The 25,466-nt window shown below is 44.6% G+C and overlaps 2 protein-coding genes across 2 annotated transcripts in view; both read left to right on the forward strand.

Annotated features, from left to right (window-relative positions):
• Window positions 1-7,415, forward strand: part of LOC137522290 (uncharacterized) — a gene marked incomplete at its 3' end in the record, with an annotated part of 138,123 nt that extends 130,708 nt beyond the window's left edge. The window contains exons 48-50 of the mRNA XM_068242320.1: window positions 2,433-2,714; window positions 5,020-5,145; window positions 7,332-7,415. Of these exons, the coding sequence (XP_068098421.1) occupies window positions 2,433-2,714; window positions 5,020-5,145; window positions 7,332-7,415 (492 nt within the window). The remainder of the gene's footprint in view (window positions 1-2,432; window positions 2,715-5,019; window positions 5,146-7,331) is intronic.
• A 5-nt stretch (window positions 7,416-7,420) lies between these two features.
• The window catches only part of LOC137522291 (uncharacterized), a 115,623-nt gene continuing 97,577 nt past the window's right edge, over window positions 7,421-25,466 (forward strand). The window contains exons 1-8 of the mRNA XM_068242321.1: window positions 7,421-7,491; window positions 16,800-16,856; window positions 17,065-17,136; window positions 18,026-18,150; window positions 19,608-19,889; window positions 20,937-21,059; window positions 21,550-21,709; window positions 21,847-21,930. Of these exons, the coding sequence (XP_068098422.1) occupies window positions 18,061-18,150; window positions 19,608-19,889; window positions 20,937-21,059; window positions 21,550-21,709; window positions 21,847-21,930 (739 nt within the window). The 5' untranslated portion in view covers window positions 7,421-7,491; window positions 16,800-16,856; window positions 17,065-17,136; window positions 18,026-18,060. The remainder of the gene's footprint in view (window positions 7,492-16,799; window positions 16,857-17,064; window positions 17,137-18,025; window positions 18,151-19,607; window positions 19,890-20,936; window positions 21,060-21,549; window positions 21,710-21,846; window positions 21,931-25,466) is intronic.

Here is a 25,466-nt window from a genome sequence, read left to right on the forward strand (position 1 = left end):
GTGCCTATAGGCTCCTGAGATGTAAATCCCAGCCTGGATGCTGTTGAACATGTGTAGGTGCCAGTAAAAAAGGACTGCCATTGATGATAATCATTAGGCTAAAATGCCCAAGTTTTGTCCAGGCACTGAGAGAACAGCTATTTAATGTTGTATTTACTGTAAGGTCTCTTTCTAGAGCTGGATATATAAATTCCCCTCCGAGGAGATTTCTTATAAAATCCGATAGTGTTATTATTATTACTTTCATCAGTTGTTTAGTTATAATGAATGATAAATGACACATTGTGATTATTCCGCGTACCAATACTTTCACTAGTTGTCCACACAAAGATGGTTGTAGATTATCACAGGGACATTAAACTATAGTTGGGATTAGATTTAAACTAATAGAGGTAATGAATGCAATGTGGATAATTAAGAACATTAGTAGCAAAGGAAAGAGTCTCATATTTTTATTTTCAGTTATATAGCTTTATTTGTAACATTGCGTCATGCTGTCCTGTTTGCAGTTTAGAAACCCCACTCTGTATTTTAAGCTGTAAAACCAATAATAGCTAATGGCCCTTTGAACTTTCCTGCAGTAAAACCTAATCTCAAGCTGTCTCTCCCAGTTTCTTGGCAGTTTAAAGCGGCACTATGGCGAAACATTGTACAATTTAAAATATGTGCAAACATAAACAAATAAGAAATACGTTTTTTCCAGAGTAAAATGAGCCATAAATTACTTTTCTCTTATGTTGCTGTCACTTACAGTAGGTAGTAGAAATCTGACAGAAGCAACAAGTTTTGGCCTAGTCCATTCCTTCGTGGGGGGTTCTCCAGTATTTATTTATTTTCAAAAGCACTTCGTGAATGGCAGTTGCTCTGTCAAACTGCAGAAAAACTGTGTAGCGAGCAGGGAGGCTGGCCAGCATCAATGTTTAAATCCTTTTTAGGGAATATCTTTATAAAGAATAAAAGCCTTGCTAAGAATTCTCTAGGAGGAGATGGACTAGTCCAAAACCTGTCTCTTCTGACAGATTTCTACTGCCTACTGTAAGTGACAGCAACATGGGAGAAAAGTAATTTATGGCTCATTTTACTCTGGAAAAAATGTACTTTTTTTGCCTGTTTGCACATTTTTTTTAATTTTTACATTTTTTGCTATAGTTCCCCTTTAAGCTCTTCAGAAAACAGGACTGAGTTTGACCAAGTTGGTTGAATAGTTCATAGAAGCTCTTTTGCATAGATAACAACTCAAGTTTTTTTAAAAGCACGATCAGACTCTTTTCTTTGCAACTAATGTTCTATTTACTTTCCATGCTACACATACAATTTATTATCTCAAAAGTTTATTTTTGTTTCAGATTTACATAAAAAGCTCCTCTGAGGTCAAGTTAGCAACATGGTTATGCTCTCTGTAAAGCACTGTGCAAGCTGTTAGCACTATGTAACAGTATTATAATAATATACAATACAATTACATTTGTAAATTGCGTTTCTCCCATAGGACTCAAAGCGCATAGATATGTCTCAGATCAATACAGGGTTGCAGGCTGGACTGTGTTACAGAGGAAATAGGTGGTAATAAATGCCAGACAGGTGGCTTTTCAGTTAGGAATTGAATGCCTTTTAGGGATGGAGATGTCCTGATTGTGTGTGGCAGGGAGCTCCAAAGGTTTTGAGGTGGACTCTGGGGGTGACGAAGTTATTAGATCCTTTTGATCTAAGATTGTGGGGGGAGGGTGATGCAGATGCAATAAGTCCTTCAGGTATCCAGGACCCAGATTGTGCAAGGATTTGAGTGTCAATAAGCCAATCTTAAAGTGGATCCAAAATAAATTTTTACTCATTGCATAATTGTGTTCCTTTCATATAGTTTATAAGGCATTCCTCAAGCCAAATACTTTTTTTGTTTTGTTTTAATACTCGAATTCCCTTTAAACTAAGCAAGCTACGCCCACAGCTCCTTTTGTGCCTTGGCACTGTAGCAAGGGCTTATGGGAGCTCAGTCTGGGCAGGAGGAGGTTACTAGCTATTGATTTTAGAGACAGAGGGGAGGAGGGAGGAGGAGAGGGGACTGAATTTATACACAGGCAAGCTGATAGCATCTCTAGCCCTCAGCCTGTGACAATGTGACAAACAGAACATGGCTGCCCTCATTGTATCACAGGAATAAATAAGCATAAACTTTTGTAGCTGTTTGCAGCTAGATACGCTGTGTAAACTATCTAAACTTTAGATAAAATATATAGACAACTTACTTGTTATAGTTAGTTTTTCATTTCAGATCCGCTTTAAGCACAATTCTCAATGTTATTAGTAGCCAGTGGAGTGAGTGAACGGTTGGTGTTATGTGGCAATGGCAGGGTTGGCTAGTTAACAGACTTGCAGCGGTATTCTGTACAACAAACAATAATAATAACATGCTCATATCCTTTTCTCTTGAACAGGTGAATAATAATGGCTTATTGTCCTTCCGATCTTCCATTTCACAATTTACACCACAACAACTTCCTGTCGCTTTGGGAAACCCATTTTTGGCTGTGTTCTGGGCAGATATAAACAATCAGGTAGCAGGAGACATATATTATCGTCAGAGCACCGATCCAGATCTTCTGCACCAAGTCTCTTCCGATATCAGAACTTACTTCCACGATGAGGATTTCACAGCTCAGTGGGTGTTTGTGGCCACGTGGCACAGAGTGGCGTATTTTGGATCTAATACTAATAAGGTAAAATTTCACGTTTTCTGCAAACATTGCATTGAATAGTGATAGTATCACTAAATCTTTGATGGAATTATTATTTAATGTTATACTATTATACTTTATAAATGTCACATGTGTTGAACCCAGGGCCAGATTTACCATAAGGCAATGTAGGCATGTGCCTACAGGCACCTGATGATGTAAAGGCGCCTCCCTCCCCACCCCAAGTGCCTGCCCTCCTGCCTTACCTATGCAGAGTCCTGAGCGGAGTGGAAATGAGAGGCCACTCACCTGACTCTCAGCATTCCACTGATAAGATCTACCTTCAACTGGGGGCACCTCTAGCTACCTAATACTGAGGGTACCTCTAGCTTCCTAATACTGAGGGTACCTTTGGCTACCTAATACTAAATGGCACTAGCCACTAGCCAGCACAATAGAGGTTTCATTTGGTGGGGGTTTGTTAGTTCTTGAAAGACAAAGTTTAGGGAGCCAGGACATCTGTGCCTATAGGCTCCTGTGAGGTAAAACCGGGCCTGGTTAAAAAATGAGAAAACCCATCAGCTGAGCTCTACAAAGGCCCTAGGGAAAATGCCACATGTTATTTCAAATTGTGTATCTTAATTCTGAGGACCATTGAACCTCTCCATTATGCTTGTAGCATAACCTGTCAGGCTTGGGGTGTCCTTGCTGCTGCCAATCACTCTATTTAAACAAGTGTGGAAACTATCTCTCATGATTTGTACAACAAATTACTCATGCAGTAGAGGAGATACCTGGGCTGTCTGTAATGAGACACAGAGTACAGATTCCAACCTTGTATCTATCCCAAAGAATTGCTGTCTGATTGTAAGCAAATAATATGCAGTTAGACTGCTGGACGCTCCTTTGTGTTTTTGATACTTCTATTGATTCATGCTACCGATAAAGTTAATTCACAAAACATGTTATTTTTCACCTTAACTATTAGAAAAGATATTTTTTTAGATGAAACAGTACAGGGGAAACGCAAAAAAATTAGAATATCATGCAAAAGTCTATTTATTTCAATAATTTACCTTAACCTCCCCAGCGGTATGGACAGAAATGTCCATCCATAAAAACATGTTATAAACAGTATAAACGTGCATACACATCAAAACTCTCCTGCACTGTATACTAGACCCTTGCTTGACACATTTTGGCAAGTTACAGGAAAAAAAAAGTTTTAAAAATGCATTTTATCACTTTTTGCAAAGAAATCCTGGGAAAATTGAACGCCGGGGAGGTTAAAAGGTGAAACTATTCTATGAAACAGACTCATTACATGCACAGCGAGATATTTCAGGCCTTTATTTGTTATAATGTTGATAATTATGGCTCACAGCTTATGAGAAGCCCAAAATCAAAATCTCAGACCATTAGAATATTGTGAAAATGTTCAGTATTCTCAGCTCAAAGTGTCAGACTCTAATCAGCTAATTCGCCCCAAAACACCTGCAAAGGGGCCCTATTTCATGTATTAGTTTCACCTTTAAGTTGGATTACTAAAAGAAACGACTGTTGCACGATACTCAAATGTTTTCGAGATTCACGTGTAAGTAACATCAAACATATTTTGAGTATTTTTTTGCACTCTGGTGGCTTTAAAGTGGGCTAAAACAGGACTTCAAAAATTCTTGCACCTTTTTTGGGGGGCAGCAGCTGAGGATTCTGTCTCATTTGTTGATCATCGCAATATCACACATCATTGCACTTGATCGACCATGTCAGCCTGAGTTTTCTCAGCATGTCGGATCAATACATTCAACCAATTTCAGTGTGGAATTGGTCTAATCACCAATCGGGAATGCTTGTTGTGGCACCTATTTTCATTAAATCAGATGGTTGACCGCCAACAAGTTGACAGATCTATGGCTACTTCTAATTTTTAAAGATCCCTGATGCCTGAATGACACAGGCATTGTTCTCCTCACTCCAAACAAGTCCGGCCCATGGTATGCCGCTCATTGTCCCTCCATCCCCCTTTATAGCAATAGACACGCCTGCAGTCTGTACAGCATCGAGCCCTAAACTGTCACCTGAGGGATCCAGTCCCAATCTCTGCCAGGTGGCAGCAATCCTTAGTGTGTATGTAGCTTATAGGCTAAAATTCTATTCCTCTCTAGGTCAGTGGATTTACACGTTCGTAGATTTGTTATGGGGGGAAAAAGTATATATTATTATTATAAAAGAATTGGGTGATGTGATGTATTCCTATATTCATAGTATGGTTACATAAAGTAACCATGTACATTCAAGACCAATTACTTCATTCTTCTTTCACTTATAAATGATCATGTTTTCACAGGTGGACACATTTCAAGCTGTTGTCACTACTGATGGCAACCAGACCTTCCTCTTCTACAACTATGCAGATCTTCAGTGGCCAAGCATGCGAGAAGATGGTTCAAGATATGATGGACCTCTAACACTGGTGAGGGAATTGTTATTGACACTTATGAGTCAGCAATAGATTCAAACCAGCTCTTTTGTTTCTCAAGCGGTTTGAGGGAGCTGACATGTTGCATCAACTTGGTCTTCTCAAGTGAATTTGAAATTGAGGTTTAAATGAAAACATCTTCTCACTTGTATGTCTCATGACAAATGTATTCTGACTTCAGTTCTCAATTTGGTAACCTCCTAACCGGGGTTCATTATGACACCTCATGGACAGCGGAGATTCACCGATATGATCACTTCAGGCAGATAGCAGAACCATTCCAGAGGTCTGTATCTTGATAATCACATCTTCTTTTATTAGGGCAACAATACAGATGTGATGCTGGGAGATACATACACTGGGGAAAGTAAAAAAAGGCGTACGTACATAAAGGGTGTCGGGAAAAAATGGCGCGGGGTGTAAACGATAAGCGTTATTACCGTTTATAAAAAAATTGTGTTGTATTTCGTTTACAAATAATGTTTTACAAATTTAGAAATCATTAAATAATGTGTTCAAATTGCCAATTGTGAAATCTTTAATCTTCCCTGTTTCAAAAGTGAAACTTATAATTACGTTTGTTAAAAAACGATAATATATGTTATATGGTTATAATTGTATATTATTGTGAATAACCTTCATTTATTGTTTCTTCTTATAATAAAATTTGAAAATATTGTTTATAACGATGATATAAATGTAACTACGTTCGTAATAAATTGTTGTAAAACATTAGTAAGTATTACTAAAATTGTACTAAAACTAAACCTAATCCTACTCTCACACAGAACCCTCCCTATACCTATCCCTTAGACCCCCCTGGTGGTGCCTAACCCTAACCACCCCCCTGGTGGTGCCTAACCCTAACCACCGCCCTGGTGGTGCCTAACCCTGACCAATCCCCTGGTGGTGCCTAACCCTAACCACCGCCCTGGTGGTGCCTAACCCTAACCACCGCCCTGGTGGTGCCTAACCCTAACCACCCCCTTGGTGGTGCATAACCCTAACCACCCCCTTGGTGGTGCCTAACCCTAACCACCCCCTTGGTGGTGCCTAACCCTAACCACCCCCTTGGTGGTGCCTAACCCTAACCACCCCCTTGGTGGTGCCTAACCCTAACCACACCCTTAGTGGTGCCTAACCCTAAAACCCCCCGTTCTGATCGCTTAATTGTATGGATAATAATGTTTTACAAGTAGTGAATGTAAAAAATGTATTGCAATTTATGTTACGTACTGATCGCTTTATTTTGTGAATAATAATGTTTTACATACAGTAAAGGATAACATTTTAAATAATGTTTTAATTAAATACAATAAATCATCACAAGTGCAGTGATAAAACATCAAAAATCTGCGGGTGCTGTTTGTAAAACGTTAATAATCTCCAGCGCCCTTTGTAAAACGTTAATAAACTCCGGCGCCCTTTTTTCCTCTTTGGCGCACGTTAAACGATCTGGCATTCAATGGCCGTTTTTGTCCACTTGTCTCATGCGCCCATATTTCCCAGCTCCCAAAAAAAGACCTCTGCAATACAGTTACCTCAGATATCTTTCCCAGAGTGCTCTGCTTGAGCAACTGCCAACAGAAAGTAGGAGGGGAAAATGTACATACCGGAAAAGGGGCGTTACAGAAAAAGGCCACAGGGTGGCTGTGCTGCATACTAACTGAAAAATATACATGTTGTAGAGAGATATAACAGCAGTCAGAGTAGCAAAGCAATAATGGTGGCTGGATAGTGTATGATGGTGGCTGGAAAGTGTACTGGTTAAGGGCTCTGCCTTTGACATGGGAGACCAGGGTTCGAATCCTGGCTAGGTCAAGTACCTATTCAGTAAGGAGTTCAAGGGCAAGATTCCCTAACACTGCAGGGTGGCCTCTTGAGCGCGTCCCAGTGGCTGCAGCTCTTGAGCGCTTTGAGTCCAACAGGAGAAAAGCGCTATACAAATGTTTGGATTATTATTGGATTTTTAATAATGAGCTTCGGCTTAGGCAGAACAAAGGTATTTGTCTATTAGACCAGCAATTTAGCTGACAATATATTAGTGGTAGAGAACAAATCTGCTTATTACTACTCTTCCACGTCAGATTGATCCGTATTTAGAATGAGCCTTAACTTTTACTGTTATGATTACTATTCTAAAACGTCTATAAATCTACTATTCTTGCTCTTAAAAATAGGCTGGAATAAATAGTGGCTTCAACACTGGATACTACACACTCCCAGGATCCCTGTCACACGACATCAGGAATGCATCGTCCACCAGTAACGTCAATGTCACCGGACGCTGGGTCTTTAAAGTGGGCAACCTACATCCAGAGGACATCAACGGGGCTTTAGGTAAGAAGAAAAATGAGAAAATTATGCTATATGTGCTGTAATTTACTTCACACGAACTTAATGATGAAGACTCTCCAAATCACTCATTAACATACAAAAATTATTGATGAATTGTTAAAATCGTTGATGCAAAATCCGAAAATTAGTTCATGTCTACTTTTTATTGTAACTGGCATTAAAGTGGACCTTGACTCGTGCACAGGACAGAAGGAAAATATAGAGAAATACACCCTGTATGTATTTAGATTTTGATCTCTCAGCCAAGTCAAGTCATGTTCAAACAAGATGGCGCCGGACTCGGATGCCACGGCCACAGGGCTCCGGCCTTTTTTGCTTTTTTAAAGCACTCTCTTCCTCCACTCACCTCTGAGTTTCACTTCTGCTGAGGTAGGAGGTGGCGGAGGACATGGACACTGCTGGTCTCAATCCGGACCAGCCACGGATCGCAGTCTGCAGGCCGGCAAGAGGATCAAGCTGATCGGGGCCCACGTGCAGTGCGGAGGAAACACGGAGCTCAGCTGATCTGCCGCCGCTGCCTCCATCAACGGACTCCGGACCATCAGCGCCACCACGTTTCACTACGCATGCCCAGGCACTGCGCTGCTTCATCCTGCCTCAGGCAGGGAACTCGGCATCGTGATCAGCTGCTGCTGCCGGGGAGCCACCTCGGGCACACGTGGGATGCTTCGCTCTCATCTGACCAGGCCGGAAGGAGAGCCGAGAGAAGGGACGCCCCCACCATTCTGCAGCGCGGATTGCTGCAATCCCTTGTCGGGCTGCCTCGCTCAGGTGAGCCTGATGGCGTTGCTGCTCCCCCACGCCAGACCACCATCTCTGCTAGGGCATCCTCCAAGTCCACCTCGCTGCCTGCTGCAGGGCCGCCGCTCGGTCCCACCGGTGCTGATCCACTCTCCTCACTGCTCCTCACTCCTCACATGCCCGATTGGCGGCATGCCAGCTGATCGAGCGGACAGCTGTTTGGGGCCCACGTGCCCTGATCGGTACTCCACCACCGCTGCCCGGACTGCTCTACTGTGGAGCCTGTCGCTGCTGGAAGCAGGACCACACTGGCAGTTTCTCCACCGCTGCTGCCGGATCCTGGATCCGAGTCTGCCTTTCACGCAGACACAGTGGACCACTGATCCCCGACTGCTGCCCCGAGCCAGCCCCTCCGGCCACCGACACAACAGGGGGTCTCAGAGACCCCACACCTGGGCATGCTCACGGGCGAGCTGCCGACCCTGAGCTCGGCGTCCACGTGGTGCGGGTCGCATAGTCGCCACGCTCCAGAGAGAGGGTCTCCACCATCCGCATCCTCCAACCTGCTCTAACTCTGCCACTGCTGAGGACCATGCTAGCCTGCACCACCACCAAGCCCTGAAGATCAGCTGCCCATCTGCCGATATCGGGGTACCAGATCACAGGCATAGACACTTGTCGGACCCAGTAAATGTTATTAAATCTGGAGCCCTAGGATTCTGCCTTTGTCTCTCTCCTCTTGCCTTGGTTATTTCTCTTTCTTCCTCAGTCTCTCTTTAACTATCCCTTCTCTCTATCTCTCTTTCTTTCTCTATCCACTCTTTTCCAGGACACACTACGGGGCATCTGGTACTGCTACGGAGCTGAGCGAGCGCCGTCGATAGTTGGCAGGCTGCTCCTCTCACATAGCACTCCAGACTCCTCCACGTGTCCCTCACTACAGTTATGTGCTGTATGTATATATAGGTATATGCTTACTTTGTTCCATACTGTACCTGATTGTATGTGATGGATTGCATGCATGTGTTTGTACCATCTCCGACCCTGTATGAGCCAAAAATAATTCCGGGTACAACCCCCGTTGTACTTGGCGAAATAAAATGATTCTGATTCTGATTCTGAAGTAGAGTTGGGCCGAACGGTTCGCCTGCGAACGGTTCCATGCGAACTTCAGTGGTTCGCGTTCGCGTCCCGCAGGCGAACCTTTGCGGAAGTTCGGTTCGCCCCATAATGCACATGGAGGGTCAACTTTGACCCTCTACATCACAGTCAGCAGGCCCAGTGTAGCCAATTAGGCTACACTAGCCCCTGGAGCCCCACCCCCCTTATATAAGGCAGGCAGCGGCGGCCATTACGGTCACTCGTGTGCTGCCTGCGTTAGTGAGAGTAGGGCGAGCTGCTGCAGACTGTCTCTCAGGGAAAGATTAGTTAGGCTTAACTTGTTCCTGTCTGGCTGCATACCTGTTCTGTGAACCCACCACTGCATACCTGTGCTGTGAACCCACCACTGCATACCTGTGCTGTGAACCCACCACTGCATACCTGTGCTGTGAACCCACCACTGCATACCTGTTCAGTGAACCCACCACTGCATACCTGTGCTGTGAACCCACCACTGCATACCTGTTCAGTGAACCTGCCACTGCATACCTGTTCTGTTCAGTGGACCCGCCACTGTATACCTGTTCATTGAACCCACCACTGCATACCTGTGCTGTGAACCCACCACTGCATACCTGTTCTGTGAACCCACCACTGCATACCTGTGCTGTGAACCCACCACTGCATTCCTGCTCAGTGAACCTGCCACTGCATACCTGTTCTGTTCAGTGGACCCACCACTGTATACCTGTTCATTGAACCCACCACTGCATACCTGTGCTGTGAACCTACCACTGCATACCTGTTCTGTGAACCCACCACTGCATACCTGTGCTGTGAACCCACCACTGCATACCTGTTCAGTGAACCTGCCACTGCATACCTGTTCTGTTCAGTGGACCCGCCACTGTATACCTGTTCATTGAACCCACCACTGCATACCTGTGCTGTGAACCCACCACCGCATACCTGTGCTGTGAACCCACCACTGCATACCTGTTCTGTGAACCCACCACTGCATACCTGTTCAGTGAACCCGCCACTGTATACCTGTTCTGTTCAGTGGACCCGCCACTGTATACCTGTTCAGTGAACCCGCCACTGCATACCTGTTCTGTTCAGTGGACCCGCCACTGTATACCTGTTCAGTGAACCCGCCACTGCATACCTGTTGTGTTCAGTGAACCTGCCACTGCATACCTGTTCTGTGAACCCGCCACTGTATACCTGTTCTGTTTAGTGAACCCGCCACCGTATACCTGTTCTGTTTAGTGAACCTGCCACTACATACCTGTTCTGTTCAGTGGACCCGCCACTGTATACCTGTTCAGTGAACCCGCCACTGCATACCTGTTGTGTTCAGTGAACCTGCCACCGCATACCTGTTCTGTGAACCCGCCACTGTATACCTGTTCTGTTTAGTGAACCCGCCACTGTATACCTGTTCTGTTTAGTGAACCCGCCACTGCATACCTGTTCTGTTCAGTGGACCCGCCACTGTATACCTGTTCAGTGAACCCGCCACTGCATACCTGTTGTGTTCAGTGAACCTGCCACTGCATACCTGTTCTGTTCAGTGGACCCGCCACTGTATACCTGTTCAGTGAACCCGCCACTGCATACCTGTTGTGTTCAGTGAACCTGCCACTGCATACCTGTTCTGTGAACCCGCCACTGTATACCTGTTCTGTTTAGTGAACCCGCCACTGTATACCTGTTCTGTTTAGTGAACCCGCCACTGCATACCTGTTCTGTTCAGTGGACCCGCCACTGTATACCTGTTTAGTGAACCCGCCACTGCATACCTGTTCTGTTCAGTGGACCCGCCACTGTATACCTGTTCTGTTTAGTGAACCCGCCACTGCATACCTGTTCTGTTCAGTGGACCCGCCACTGTATACCTGTTCAGTGAACCCGCCACTGCATACCTGTTCTGTTCAGTGGACCCGCCACTGTATACATGTTCAGTGAACCCGCCACTGCATACCTGTTCTGTTCAGTGAACCCGCCACTGCATACCTGTTGTGTTCAGTGAACCTGCCACTGCATACCTGTTCTGTGAACCCGCCACTGTATACCTGTTCTGTTTAGTGAACCCGCCACTGTATACCTGTTCTGTTTAGTGAACCCGCCACTGCATACCTGTTCTGTTCAGTGGACCCGCCACTGTATACCTGTTCAGTGAACCCGCCACTGCATACCTGTTGTGTTCAGTGAACCTGCCACTGCATACCCTGTTCTGTTCAGTGGACCCGCCACTGTATACCTGTTCAGTGAACCCGCCACTGCATACCTTTTGTGTTCAGTGAACCTGCCACTGCATACCTGTTCTGTGAACCCGCCACTGTATACCTGTTCTGTTTAGTGAACCCGCCACTGTATACCTGTTCTGTTTAGTGAACCCGCCACTGCATACCTGTTCTGTTCAGTGAACCCGCCACTGTATACCTGTTCAGTGAACCTGCCACTGCATACCTGTTCTGTTCAGTGAACCTGCCACTGCATACCTGTTCTGTGAACCCGCCACTGTATACCTGTTCTGTTCAGTGAACCCACCGCATCAGTGCGCATACCTGTGCAGTTAAGTGAACCCACCTACCTACGTGAGTGCACGCAGTGTGATATACCACTCCGTGCATACCCGATATGGACAAAACAGGTAGAGGAAGAGGTAGTGCCAGAGCCAGAGGAAGGCCACCCGGCAGGTCTGCGCGAGGTCGTGTAAATGTAATTTCGTGTGGACCTGGCCCACAGTACAGTGCTCGGAAGAAGGCACGTCCCATCACCTCCCAAGATTGTCAGGACGTGGTTGAGTATTTAGCGACACAGAACACCTCATCTTGCTCAGCCACCAGTGCTACTACTAGCACCACTTCCGCTGCATTTGACACTTCGCAAGAATTATTTAGTGGTGAAATCACTGATGCACAGCCATTGTTGTTACAGCCAGATGAATTTTCACCAGCTAATATGTCTGAGTTACGCGGCAACACTATGGATGTAACGTGTCAGGAGGATGAAGGACCTACTGATGGTGCAAGTTTGGATTTGTCTGAGGCAAGCGAAGCTGGGCAGGATGACTACGAATGATGACGGTAATAGGGATCCTCTGTATGTTCCCAATAGAGGAGATGAAGAGGGGGACAGTTCAGAGGGGGAGTCAGAGAGTAGTAGGAGGAGAGAAGTTGCTGAAAGAAGCTGGGGCAGCTCTTCATCAGAAACAGCTGGTGGCAGAGTCCGGCACCATGTATCGCCACCTATTTACAGCCAGCCAACTTGCCCTTCAGCATCAACTGCTGAGGTCCCCATAGTGCCCACATCCCAGGGTGGCTCAGCGGTGTGGAAATTTTTTAATGTGTGTGCCTCAGATCGGACCAAAGCCATCTGTTCGCTCTGCCAACAAAAATTGAGCCGTGGAAAGGCCAACACTCACGTAGGGACAAGTGCCTTACGAAGGCACCTGGAGAAAAGGCACAAACAGCAATGGGATGGCCACGTGAGCAAAAGCAGCAGCAGCACACAAAAGCAAAGCCACCCTCCTTCTCCTCTTCCTCCTCCATCAGGTGCATTATCTGCTTCTGCCGCTTTCTCCCTTCCACCTTCACAGGCACCCTCCTCCACTCCGCCTCTGCCCTTGAGCGCTTCCTGCTCCTCTGCCCACAGCAGCAGTCAGGTGTCCGTGAAGGAAATGTTTGAGCGGAAGAAGCCAATTTCGGCCAGTCACCCCCTTGCCCGGCGTCTGACAGTTGGCGTGGCGGAACTGTTAGCTCGGCAGCTGTTACCATACCGGCTGGTGGACTCTGAGGCCTTCCGTAAATTTGTGGCCATCGGAACACCGCAGTGGAAGATGCCAGGCCGCACTTATTTTTCGAGAAAGGCCATACCCCAACTGCACCGTGAAGTTGAGAGGCAAGTGGTGTCATCTCTTGCGAAGAGCGTTGGGTCAAGGGTACACCTGACCACGGATGCCTGGTCTGCCAAGCACGGGCAGGGCCGCTACATTACCTACACAGCCCATTGGGTGAACCTGGTGGTGAACGATGGCAAGCAGGGCGCAGCGGACCAAATTGTGACACCTCCACGGCTTGCAGGCAGGCCTCCTGCCACCTCCTCTCCTCCTGCTACATGCTCTTCGCTGTCCTCCTCCTCCTTGGCTGAGTGGCAGTTCTCCTCTCCAGCTACACAGCCCCAGCTCCGCAGGGCCTATGCTGCATGCCAGGTAAGACGGTGTCACGCCATCTTAGACATGTCTTGTCTCAAAGCGGAGAGTCACACTGGAGCAGCTCTCCTGGCTGCTCTTAAGAAACAGGTGGATGAGTGGCTGACCCCGCACCACCTGGAGATAGGCAACGTGGTGTGCGACAACGGCAGCAATCTGCTTGCCGCTTTGCATATGGGGAAGCTGACACACATACCCTGCATGGCACATGTCATGAATCTAGTGGTTCAAAGATTTGTGGCAAAGTACCCTGGCTTAGTGAATGTCCTGAAGCAGGCCAGGAAGTTCTGTGGGCATTTGAGGCGGTCTTACACAGCCATGGCACGCTTTGCGGAAATTCAGCGCAAAAACAACATGCCGGTGAGACGCCTTATTTGCGATAGCCCGACTCGCTGGAACTCGACCCTGCTCATGTTCTCCCGCCTGCTAGAACAGAAGAAAGCCGTGACCCACTACCTCTACAACTACAGTAGAATGAAACAGTCTGGAAAGATGGGGATGTTCTGGCCCGACAACTGGACACTGATGGAAAATGCATGCAGGCTCATGCGGCCATTTGAGGAGGTGACCAACCTGGTGAGCCGCAGTGAGGGCACCATCAGCGACTTAATTCCCTATGCTTACTTCTTGGAGCGTGCTGTGTGTAGAGTGGCGGATGAAGCTGTGAATGAGCGTGACCAGGAACCGTTACGGCAGGAACAGGCATGGGACCAATTTTCATCAGACCCAGCTGTTTCCTCAACACCTGCGGCAGCACAGAGGGGGGAGGAGGAGGAAGAAGAGAAGTCGTGTGCAGAAGACGAGTCAGACTCAGAGGATGATGAGCAAGGTGTTTCTTTGGGGGAGGAGGAGGAGGAGGAGGGGACAGCGGCAGGAGAACAACCTCAGCAGGCATCGCAAGTAGCTTGTGCTGCTCAACCTTCCCGTGGTATTGTTCGCGGCTGGGGGGAGGAGGTTGACTTACCTGACGTCACTGAGGAAGAGCAAGAGGAGATGGAGGGTACTGGATCCGACTTTGTGCAGATGTCGTCTTTTATGCTGTCCTGCCTGTTGAGGGACCCCCGTATAAAAAACCTCAAGGGGAATGAGCTGTACTGGGTGGCCACACTACTAGACCCTCGGTACAGGCACAAAGTGGCGGACCTGTTACCAACTCACCGGAAGGTGGAAAGGATGCAGCACATGCAGAACCAGCTGTCAACTATGCTTAACAATGCCTTTAAGGGTGATGTGACGGCACAACGCCAGCAAGGTACCACTGCCACTAATCCTCCTCCCGTGTCCACGCAGTCAAAGACAGGACGCTCCAGCGATCTCATGGTGATGTCGGACATGCGGACGTTCTTTAGTCCAACGCCTCGCCGTAGCCCTTCCGGATCCACCCTCCACCAACGCCTGGAACGGCAGGTAGCCGACTACCTGGCCTTAAGTGTGGATGTAGACACTGCTGTGAACAGCGATGAGGAACCCTTGAACTACTGGGTGCGCAGGCTTGACCTGTGGCCAGAGCTGTCCCAATTTGCCATCCAACTTCTCTCCTGCCCTGCCGCAAGCGTCCTGTCAGAAAGGACCTTCAGCGCAGCTGGAGGCATTGTCACAGAGAAGAGAAGTCGCCTAAGTCACAAAAGTGTTAAGTACCTCACCTTTATCAAAATGAATGAGGCATGGATCCCGGAGGGCTGCTGCCCGCCCCAAGACTAAGTCAGTCCCCGCACACACAGCATCTCTGCCTGCACGCCGTGTGACTGGCTGCCTGGCCTGCCCCAAGAAGACTAAGTCGCTCCCAGTCCCTCCACACAGCATGTCTGCCTGCAGGCCGCTTGACTACCTTCTCCGCCACCACCAACAGGGTCTGGGACTCCAGGCGGATTGCTGAATTTTTTAGGCCGCTGCTAGCAGCGGCCGCTGTAATAATTTTTCTGGTGCGTGTACATGACTGCCTAATTTTTCTGGCTGCACTGCGGGCAGCTGCAACAACAAAAGAAAAGGCATGTACATGCGCCCATTCCCCTTCGTGATCATTACCTTGCCGTGGTGAAGGGGCTTGCGTATCACAATGAAGCAATGACCGGCGCCTAGATGAGTGTCTCGGGGGGCACACCCACGATAATAAGGTCGTTGCCTCATTGTGGTCAGACCAAATTTGATCAGCTGGACAGTCACTGTTCTGTCATTCAGCTACATCAGCCAGGCGACCATATGGGCTGTAAAGCCACCAAAACCTGCACTCTCGCCATGGTGCGCACCAGTCCAGCACGGCCGTCACTACACAAACAGCTGTTTGCGGTGCGTTACACGGTGAGTTTGGTGTGTCAGTGTGAAGCAGTACCTTAATTACACTACCTGATTGATGTATACACATGCAAGATGTTTGAAAGCACTTTAGGCCTGTCATTTAGCATTCAATGTGATTTCTGCCCTTAAAACGCTGCTTTGCGTCACATCCAGATTTTTCCCCGGGACTTTTGGCATGTATCCCACTCCGCCATGCCCCCCTCCAGGTGTTAGACCCCTTGAAACATCTTTTCCATCACTTTTGTGGCCAGCATAATTATTTTTTTTTTCAAAGTTCGCATCCCCATTGAAGTCTATTGCGGTTCGCGAACTTTAACGCGAACCGAACCTTCCGCGGAAGTTCGCGAACCAGGTTCGCGAACCTAATATCGGAGGTTCGGCCCAACTCTATTCTGAAGTCAGCTCAGGAATCTCCTCCGCCATAATTTGTAAACCCAGGATGTTAACAATACGCCTGCTTCAATGAAAGCAGGAAGTAGACACTCTGCAGTTGAGAGGAAGCTCTGAGTTCCCGGCCCACTTTGATATTTGCATACTGATCAGTATGACTAACACGGAATCCCACAAATCAGGAACACAAGCAATCATGGGTCTGATCCGGTTCACTTTTTGTTATAAGTTTTCTCCTCGGAGATATTTTTTCATCTTCTGCTTTAAATACCTTTTCAGCATTCTACAATTAAAAAAGTACCAAAAGAGCAGGTGAGAAAGTATTGTCCAAAATATTCAGAGGGTTTACTTGCTTGCTGCTGGCTTAAATTACATTGTATTGATAAAATGTCACTTAGGAGAAAAAGTAAATTGAATCGAGCTTCTTAAAGTAAAAGTACCAAAGAGCAGGTGAAAAAGTACTGTCAAAATGATCCATTATCTCATCACTAGTAAAATGTCCTGCAGAACATCCCAGTGAAAGCAAACATGATTTCTTTTTCAGGTAATGATGCTGAAGTTCTCACCACAGAAACGCCACCAAATCCCACAGCTCATCCAGGTAAAGAACAACGTTTTTTTTATATGATTCGTAAAAGAAAAACGCCTTACAAAAAGAAATATTTTAATAGCTGTACTAGCAAACTCTATAAAACGTTGTGTTTTTTTTTTTTATTTTTTATATTTTTTTTTACAAAATTAGAGCGCATTTTGCAGCCTAGAAAAATATTGCATTAATAAAACTATTTTTTTTCAAATTAATTTTGCAGAAATTTCTACTGATCCAATCTACATCCAATCCAGGACAACTGTAGCCCCATCTCCAGTCTTAAGATCATCAGGTATTATTACATTATGAAGAAATCTGATCAAGGCACACAACAATTATCAGCTGATCCACCAATTATCAAAACCCTCCCAAACATAAAACTTAAAGGAAACATAAAGTGAGGGGAATATGGAGACGGAAATTGGCTCCTGAAGCAAATATTTTGTCCAGCAATCTGACTTCATACAATTTTTATGTTCACGTATACATCTGATTAATGTTAGAACTGGTCTTGTTCAATTGTGAGTCAATATAGGAGGTGGATCCAGTGACCTTGGTAAAAAGATACACACAAAAGAAAGTTAGGAGCCCATTATGGTGTAAGAAAAATCAAATACTCACAAACCCAGGTTCCTAGATAACAACCTCCTTCAGCCCGTGTGGGGAATGCCTGTCCCTTATTTGGGTTACAGGTCTCTCGACGAGGAAGGTCACTCTCTTGAAAAGGTCAGACTACTGTCTCTGTCCTCCTCCTACACTTGAGTGGGGGGGGTGGGGGGGTTAAGAGGTGCCCAATGGGTTATAAAATAATTAAAACCAATATAAAAGGTAAGGTAAAAGAAGTTTTGCTTTGGCAATGATAAATTAATTTTGTCCTGCCAGTAAAGCTTATTTGAATTTGGATTGCATACCTAGAGATGAATATCTTAGCTGTATGCTGAAATGTTGTTTTATGAGCAATAAAATATTTTTTCAGCATACAAGCTTAGACATTTATCTCTTGGTAAGCAGTCTCTTATTTCTTACACTGTAATTATTGTATAGCCCTTTGGGTGTCTCTTATACTCACCTACAATTTTATTTATCTGTGATGGTTACACGGGGATGTCCCTAAATTGACTACTTGGATAGGAATTTGAATGTAGGAATTTGAATGATAAATGATTCTTCCTTTGCCTCAGATCTGCTCTACCCATATGGAACCTCAGTTGACACCATGAGTCCAAAATCAGATGATGGAAGTTCACCATTAGTAGGTCTTTCCACAGATGTTCCACTTTTTGGGAGAAATCGCACTTCCCTCTATGTAAGCATGGTTCTGGAATGCTTAATATTCTCAAATTTAGCAGTTCTTAGATTAGACACTTAACAAAAAATGTTTAAAGGACAACTGAAGCGAGAAGAATATGGAGGCTACCATATTAGTTTCTGTTTAAACAATACCAGTTCCCTGGCAGTCCTGCTGGTCTATTTGGCTGCAGTAATGTTTGAATCGCACCTGAAACAAGCATTCAGCTAATCTTGTCCGATCTGATAATAATGTCCATAACTCCCAACTGTCCCTCTTTTGGAGTGACAGTCCCTCTTTGGGAGCGCTGTCCCTCTGTCCCTCTTTCCTCCTCATTTGTCCCTCTTTCAGGACTTTGTCCCTCTTTCTATGTAAATATTTGTATTTCTCTACTGAAAAATGTGTTTGACTCTAAACTTTATTCCCATCCTTTAATATTGATATTTCTAATTTTCCAATGTAAATATGAAGGAAAATGAACCAGGATAGAAAGGACCAGTGTCTTTTGAGTTATAAAACAATCCATTTTTCTTATGAAATCTTTATGGTATTCATGACTATGGGTGTGTCGGTGCGGGATAAGGGGTGTGGCAGGGGCATGGCTTAAGTGTCCCTCTTTCTCATCTCAAAAAGTTGGAAGGTATGATACTATCAGAAACACCTGATCTGCTGCATGCTTGTTGAGGGTATATGGCTAAAAGTATTATAGGTAAAGGATCGGAAGGACAGCCAGGCAACAGGTATTGCTTAAAAGGAAATAAATATGGCAGCCTCCTTATCTCTCATGCTTCAGTTGTCCTAGTCTTCAAGCATATCAAAACCAGACTCCAACTAAAATTTCAGTACTGTTTTTTTGTCTGCTTTCTGTAACTCTAGAGAAGTTCTCTTAAAGTGGGACAAAACTCTGACATCCATTCATTCCGAATTCCGCGGAAACGCTGCATTACCGCAACTCGAAAATTTTAGCCTAATCACATAACTCGAAAGCTTTTTAGCGGAAATTAGATTAATGCTGTAATTTTAGGACAGTCAGAAAACTTTGAAAGTATTAGGTAAATCAGAGAATGCAGAAATTTACCGTGGTTGCTAATCGGAAATGTGGTTCTTCTCGCATAATAGCGTTCATGCTCAAAAAAAATTGCTGATTTTGCATTTTATTTTATTTTTACAATTAACCTTTTCGAAAAAATAATAATTTTGCAGAAATCAAAAGTTCAGATTTCTGGGGAATTCTGAAGAATCGGAAAGACGCTTATCGGAAAGCAGAAATTCCATCGGAATCGGAAATCGGCTTTTCCGACCATCCCTAGTGTCCATACCAAAACAAAAAAGGCTACATATGGATTGTAATATTGGTCACTGGTCTTGACAATGTTTGAGAGTTTAGAGTCCTTAGAGATAATTAGATATCACAGTATGAATAAGTCATTTCTGCATTTGGCAAAATATAACCATTTCCTTTTTCTTTTTCGCAGGTGGATAATAATGGTTTGCTGTCCTTCCGTTCAACCATCTCACAATACGTACCGCAAGCCCTCCCGCAGGCTTTTGGAAACCCCTTCTTGGCTCTGTTTTGGTCAGACATAAATAACCAAGTAGCCGGTGATATATTTTATCGCCAGAGCACCGATCCTGATCTGCTGTCTCGGGCCACCTCTGATATCCATGCCTACTTTCACAATGTGACTTTCACAGCTCATTGGGCGTTTGTAGCCACCTGGCACAGAGTTGCATATTATGGGTCAAACACCAACAAGGTAAGAAAACTAATGAATGGTCATTAAAGGAGCACTTAAGCCAAATTAAATAAAATTGTTTTACTCACCTGGGGCTCCTACCAGCCCCCTGAAGCTGTCCGTCGCCCACGTAGACTAGCTCGATGCTCCTGGCCCCGTCGGCAGCCAGGAGCAGACAGGCCGGGAACGCGAGTGATTCTTCACGTTCCTGGCCGTAATAGCGCCCTCTATGCTGTTATAGCATATAGCATATATCATATAACAGGCAGCATAGAGGGTGCAATTACGGCCAGGAACGCAAAGAATCACTCGCATTCCCGGCCTGTCGGCTCCTGTCACCGACACCGGAAATGGCTGCCGGCGGGGCCAGTAGCATCGGAGCGAGTCTATGTGGGCACCGGACAGCTTCAGGGGGCTGGTAGAAGCCACAGGTGAGTAAAACTCTTTTTTTTTATTTGGCTTAAGTGACCCTTTAAAACAGATATCTCTTTTTATCTCTCTCTTTTGTGTGAGGGTTCCTCTTTTATGCTCCATACAGCCCATCCTTTTAGTTTGATTTATAAAGGTGACGTCTCTACATCAGCCAGTTACTGGACATACACTACCATGGCTTAGAGAAGACACAGCTAGATGACAACTTTGTTGGGCCTAGAAAGGAGCAATGTAGGATGAAGCTCAAGGAACTGGAGGAAGTGGAGCTTTTGGGGTTCTGGGATGGGCCGTGATGACCTGTCACTCAACCTCCTTCCAATGTTAGCCTGCAGATGAATCTAAGGGTTGTAGAATGGGGTGAAAAAGAATAGTGTAGGTAGGAACAGCACAGAACTGCCCAGTGGTGGATTGATGTGACCCTCTGAATTAAAAACCTCCGTAGGTAAGGATGGGACAGTGGATTGCAGTTTAAAGTGTATCCTCCTGGTAGGGAGATGAAAGTGCAGGAAAAACCAAAATTGTCGAACATGGCTTTAAATTAGGATTGAATATGACTTTTTGTCAACGCTTAAGTCTGTCCAACTTCAGTGCACAGTTAAGTTGTCCGTCCTAAATGCTCCTCCTCTCTGCTTACAGGTGAACACGTTTCAGGCTGTGCTGAGCACCGACGGCAATCAGACATTCCTCCTCTACAATTATGCTGATATTCAGTGGCCAAGTGTGGCAAATGGTTCCATCCAGGAAGGACGTACTGCCCTGGTGAGTATACCCATTACCGGTTGAGTTAAAGTCATGGCATTTATAGGTGCCTTTTGACAGCAGATAAACCATTACACAATTGGCAAAAATGTGGCGTTGGTGAGTGAACCCACATAACTCATTGAACAGAAGTTATTTAATTCATCGGTAGCTTTTGATAGCTGATGAACTATATGCAGTTTGCCTTCAAAAAACACTTGCTGATGAGTTACACCTACAAGTTTATTTCATTAAACCCTTAACATTTGATTAAATACATATACAAAATGTGGCTCTCATCGGACATTTGTCAGCACATTTCTCCCCATTTCTGCCCACATGTAATGAAGGGGGCATTGGGGGGGGTTGTTTACTGCTGACTTATGACTCGAGTATAAGCCGTGAAGACCCCCACTTTTGGGATAATTTTATGGCCCCAAAAACGTGGCTTATACTCAATTGTTTACAGTAGATGTAAAAGTGTTTTTCCATTATTTCCTGTATTCTACAGGCTGGGCTTAATAGTGGATTCAACTCAGGATACTACACAATCCCAGGTTCTATGACTCCATCTATAAGGAATATATCATCTACAAGTAATGTCAATGTACCTGGGCGTTGGGCATTCAAAATGGACCAGTTACATCCAGAAGATATCGCTGGAAATATCGGTAAGTGTGCACTGTTTTCCCACTCCTTAGTAAAGAGCATGTGATTTGCAAATGTGTTTATTGCTTGTTTATTACCGGAAATATATTGATGGCCAATAAAGGAAATTCTACAAACACTGTTTTGTTTTTCATTTTAGATAATTCTACAGATGTTCTTTTGGAAACTACGATTGCCCCAATCTACAGAACATCTACTCCAGCTCCTGTATTATACTCTTCAGGTACATTCACTGAGTTGTTCTTTTTTCTTTTCTGCCAAATAACTGTTTGGATGAGTGTTGTATAAGTATTGATTTCGTATTAACCACTTCACAACAGAGGGGTTTTAACCCTTGAGCACCAGAGCAATTTTCACCTTTCAGCGCTCCTTCCATTCATTCGTCTATCACTTTATAATTACTTATCACAATGAAATGAACTATATCTTGTTCTTTTCACCACCAATTAGGCTTTCTTTAGGTGGGACATTATGCCAAGAATTATTTTATTCTAAATGTGTTTTAATGGGAAAATAGGAAAAAATGTGGGAAAAAGTTTATTATTTTTCAGTTTTCGGCCTTTATAGTTTTTAAATAATGCATGCTACTGTAATTAAAACCCATGAAATGTATTTGCCCTTTTGTCCCGGTTATAAAACCGTTTAAATTATGTCCCTATCACAATGTTTGGCGCCAATATTTTATTTGGAAATAAAGGTGCATTTTTTTCAGTTTTGTGTCCATCCCTAATTACAAGCCCATAGTTTATAAAGAAACAGTGTTATACCCTCTTGACATAAATATTTAAAAAGTTCAGTCCCTAAGGTAACTATTAATGTATTTTTTTTAATTGTAATAATTTTTTTTTTCAATTACAAAAAAAAAAGGTTGGGGAGTGTGGGAGGTAATGAGTTATTTTTTAGTGTATAACTAATATATTTGTATATGAAAAAATGCTTTAGGGTGTAGTTTTACTATTTGGCCACAAGATGGCCACAGTAAGTTTTTGTTTATGCAACCTGCAAGCGTACAGGAAGTACGCTTGCAGGAAGTTCAGGGAGGCTGGGAGGCTATTTTTTCACAATGATCGCGCTGCTTCTCGTAGAAGAAGCACTTCCTATGATACCGGGATCCAAATATGCATGTGTATATACTTTCTTCTGGCCCAGATTTGATCTGCAATAAAGAGACATCCAAAACCAGATTACAGCGTGCAAGTCTTCGGCATCGCCCCTGAGTGCAATGACATGCACGCCTCTATATTGACTATATACGCAACCATTACTGACATATGCATCTAATGTCAAGCCTCAACCAGCTATGCTGCGAGCTTAGAAAGTTTGTTTGGCTGTTGGCTAGCCCGCTCACGTGTACCACTGGTAGAAATGTGGACTTCTGTGCGATTTCTCACGTCTCAGCTAAAGCTGATGTGGTGCAGTGACTTGGTAATCCCTTCACGGTAGGATGCGGACTGCCCCATTATCATACTATGGAACTCCGTGCAGCCGCCGCTAGGAGGAAGGTTGCGGAGGTACGGGGACATACACCACGCCTACTGAACAGAGGACATCAAGGAACACATGAAGCGTTTCATCCACTTAGGATTTCTTCAGACGTGCAGCTTCAGGTTAAAGGGCACATACTTTTATACCCAATAAGGCATTTACATATAGCGGAAAATTTTAAAAACACAGTTGCCATGTTCACTGTATGGGAAGCAGTCAGTTAACCATTAAAGTTACTCATAAGCCCCCCAAAATGAGTTTTACTCACCTGAGGCTTCCAATAGCCCCCTGCAGCTGTCCAGTGCCATGGCCGTGTCCCTCAGATCTTCTTGTTACCGCCGGCGGGCACTTCCGGTTTCGCCGTCAGCCGCCGACAGGCTGGGAATGCGAGTGATTCTTCACGTTCCCAGCAACAATAGTGCCCTCTATGCTGCTATAGCAGTCCTCTATGCTGCTATAGCAGCATAGAGGGAGCTATTGTGGCTGGGAATGAGAGGAATAACTTGTGTCCCCAGCCTATCGGCGGCTGACGGCGAAACCGGAAGTGGCCAGCGGCGGGGACAGGAGGATCGGAGGGACACGGCGAGGGCACCGGACAGCTGCAGGGGGCTATTGGAAGCCCCAGGTGAGTAAAACTCTTTTTTTTTGGTCTTAAGGGTCACTTTAAAGTGGACCCAAACCAAACATTTTTTTTATTTCAAAATATTTAGTTGCACCACTCTGACACATACAAAGATAAATAAACACTCCTTCAAACCTATGAGCATTTCAGTGCATGCTTTTCACCCTTCTCTTTTCATAACTAGGGTTATACTGGGGGCAACCATTAGCAATTCCTCCATTGCCGGACACCATCTACTCCACCAGTTTGCCGGAAAAATCCCAGCAATTTGAAAGGAAGGGAGGGGTTCCTCCAATAAATGTAAAATATTTTATATTTGTCATCATGCAGCTGAAAAAAAGGCTGCTATTTATTATCATAATTTAGAAAATAGATTTTATTTCTGAAATCTTGTATTTTTAATTTGGGTCCACTTTAAGCACTTTGATTAGCAGTGGGTTCCATATTACAGAAACGCCTTCATATTCAAATCCTTGTTTAGTCCAAACGGCATTAAACTCCCACATTTATAGATCAATTCCGATTCCTTTTTTCTAAGTTCACGATCAAAATTGCCACGCCTGGGGCTAATATTTAGTTTATATATGCCCATAACTTGCAAGCCCCTTGGACTTGAGTCATGTTCTGTTTGGAAATGCATAACCATGGGATTGAAGTTTTTCCTATCCACATTTGGGTTTCTTATATTTGCCACATGTTCTCTTATACGGACATTTAGAGCCCTATATGTCTTTCCTACAAATGCGATCGTATGGACAATATCCAAATATGGAAATTTCAAACATATTTTTTATTTCTGCTTTTGGCCAAGAAATATAAATATTCAATCAAGCCAATTTTGCATTAGCACAATCAAGGACAGGTACTGTCCACTTTTTTTGTTAAAAAAAACACATTCAGTATAACATTGCCATTAGAACACCTCTGCAACAGGCAAGGGAAGTTTATGGGCGTGACCAAATAATGTATGTGAACTTGGCAAACAAGGGTTTTAATTAACATTTTGTGACATCCCTGACATGAGTTGAGTGATGACCCACCAAACATTCTCCTCACTACTTGATCCACAGTTTTCTTCTAGAACCCAGGTGATGTTTTCACACCTTGTCAATAAAATGCCCTTTTATGCCACAATTATAAAAAGAAGTTGAATAAGTATCTTCTAGAAGAAAACTCAGAAGAAAAAGTTAATTGCAAATGGGCTCTTGCCCCTTCACGACTACCAGATGTGCTTCTCACAGTCACACTGACATGTAACTTCTTATCAGGTATCACAGAGACAATAAGCCATACATAGCTGCAGTCAGAGAAGTTGGGTGCTATAGCACTGGGATATTGGCATAGTGGATAGCTCCCTTGCCTTGCACTATCTTCATGGAGGTCATATGTTCTCCCTGTGTCTACGTGGGTTTCCACCGGCACTCTGGTTTCTTCCCACATTCCAAAAAACATACTGATAAGTTTATTGGCTCCCCACTACAACTGGCTCTAGACTATGGTACATGCACTACACGATATTAGATTGTGAGCCCCTCTGAGGGACTGTAAAGGGTAATACTCTGTACAGTGCAGCGGAATATGTCGGCACTATGTACATACTAAATAATTCTAATAATAATATTAACCATTATAACTTCAATTTTGGAAAAGGT

Source organism: Hyperolius riggenbachi, chromosome 6 (assembly GCF_040937935.1).
Source record: "Hyperolius riggenbachi isolate aHypRig1 chromosome 6, aHypRig1.pri, whole genome shotgun sequence".
NCBI lineage: Eukaryota > Metazoa > Chordata > Amphibia > Anura > Hyperoliidae > Hyperolius > Hyperolius riggenbachi.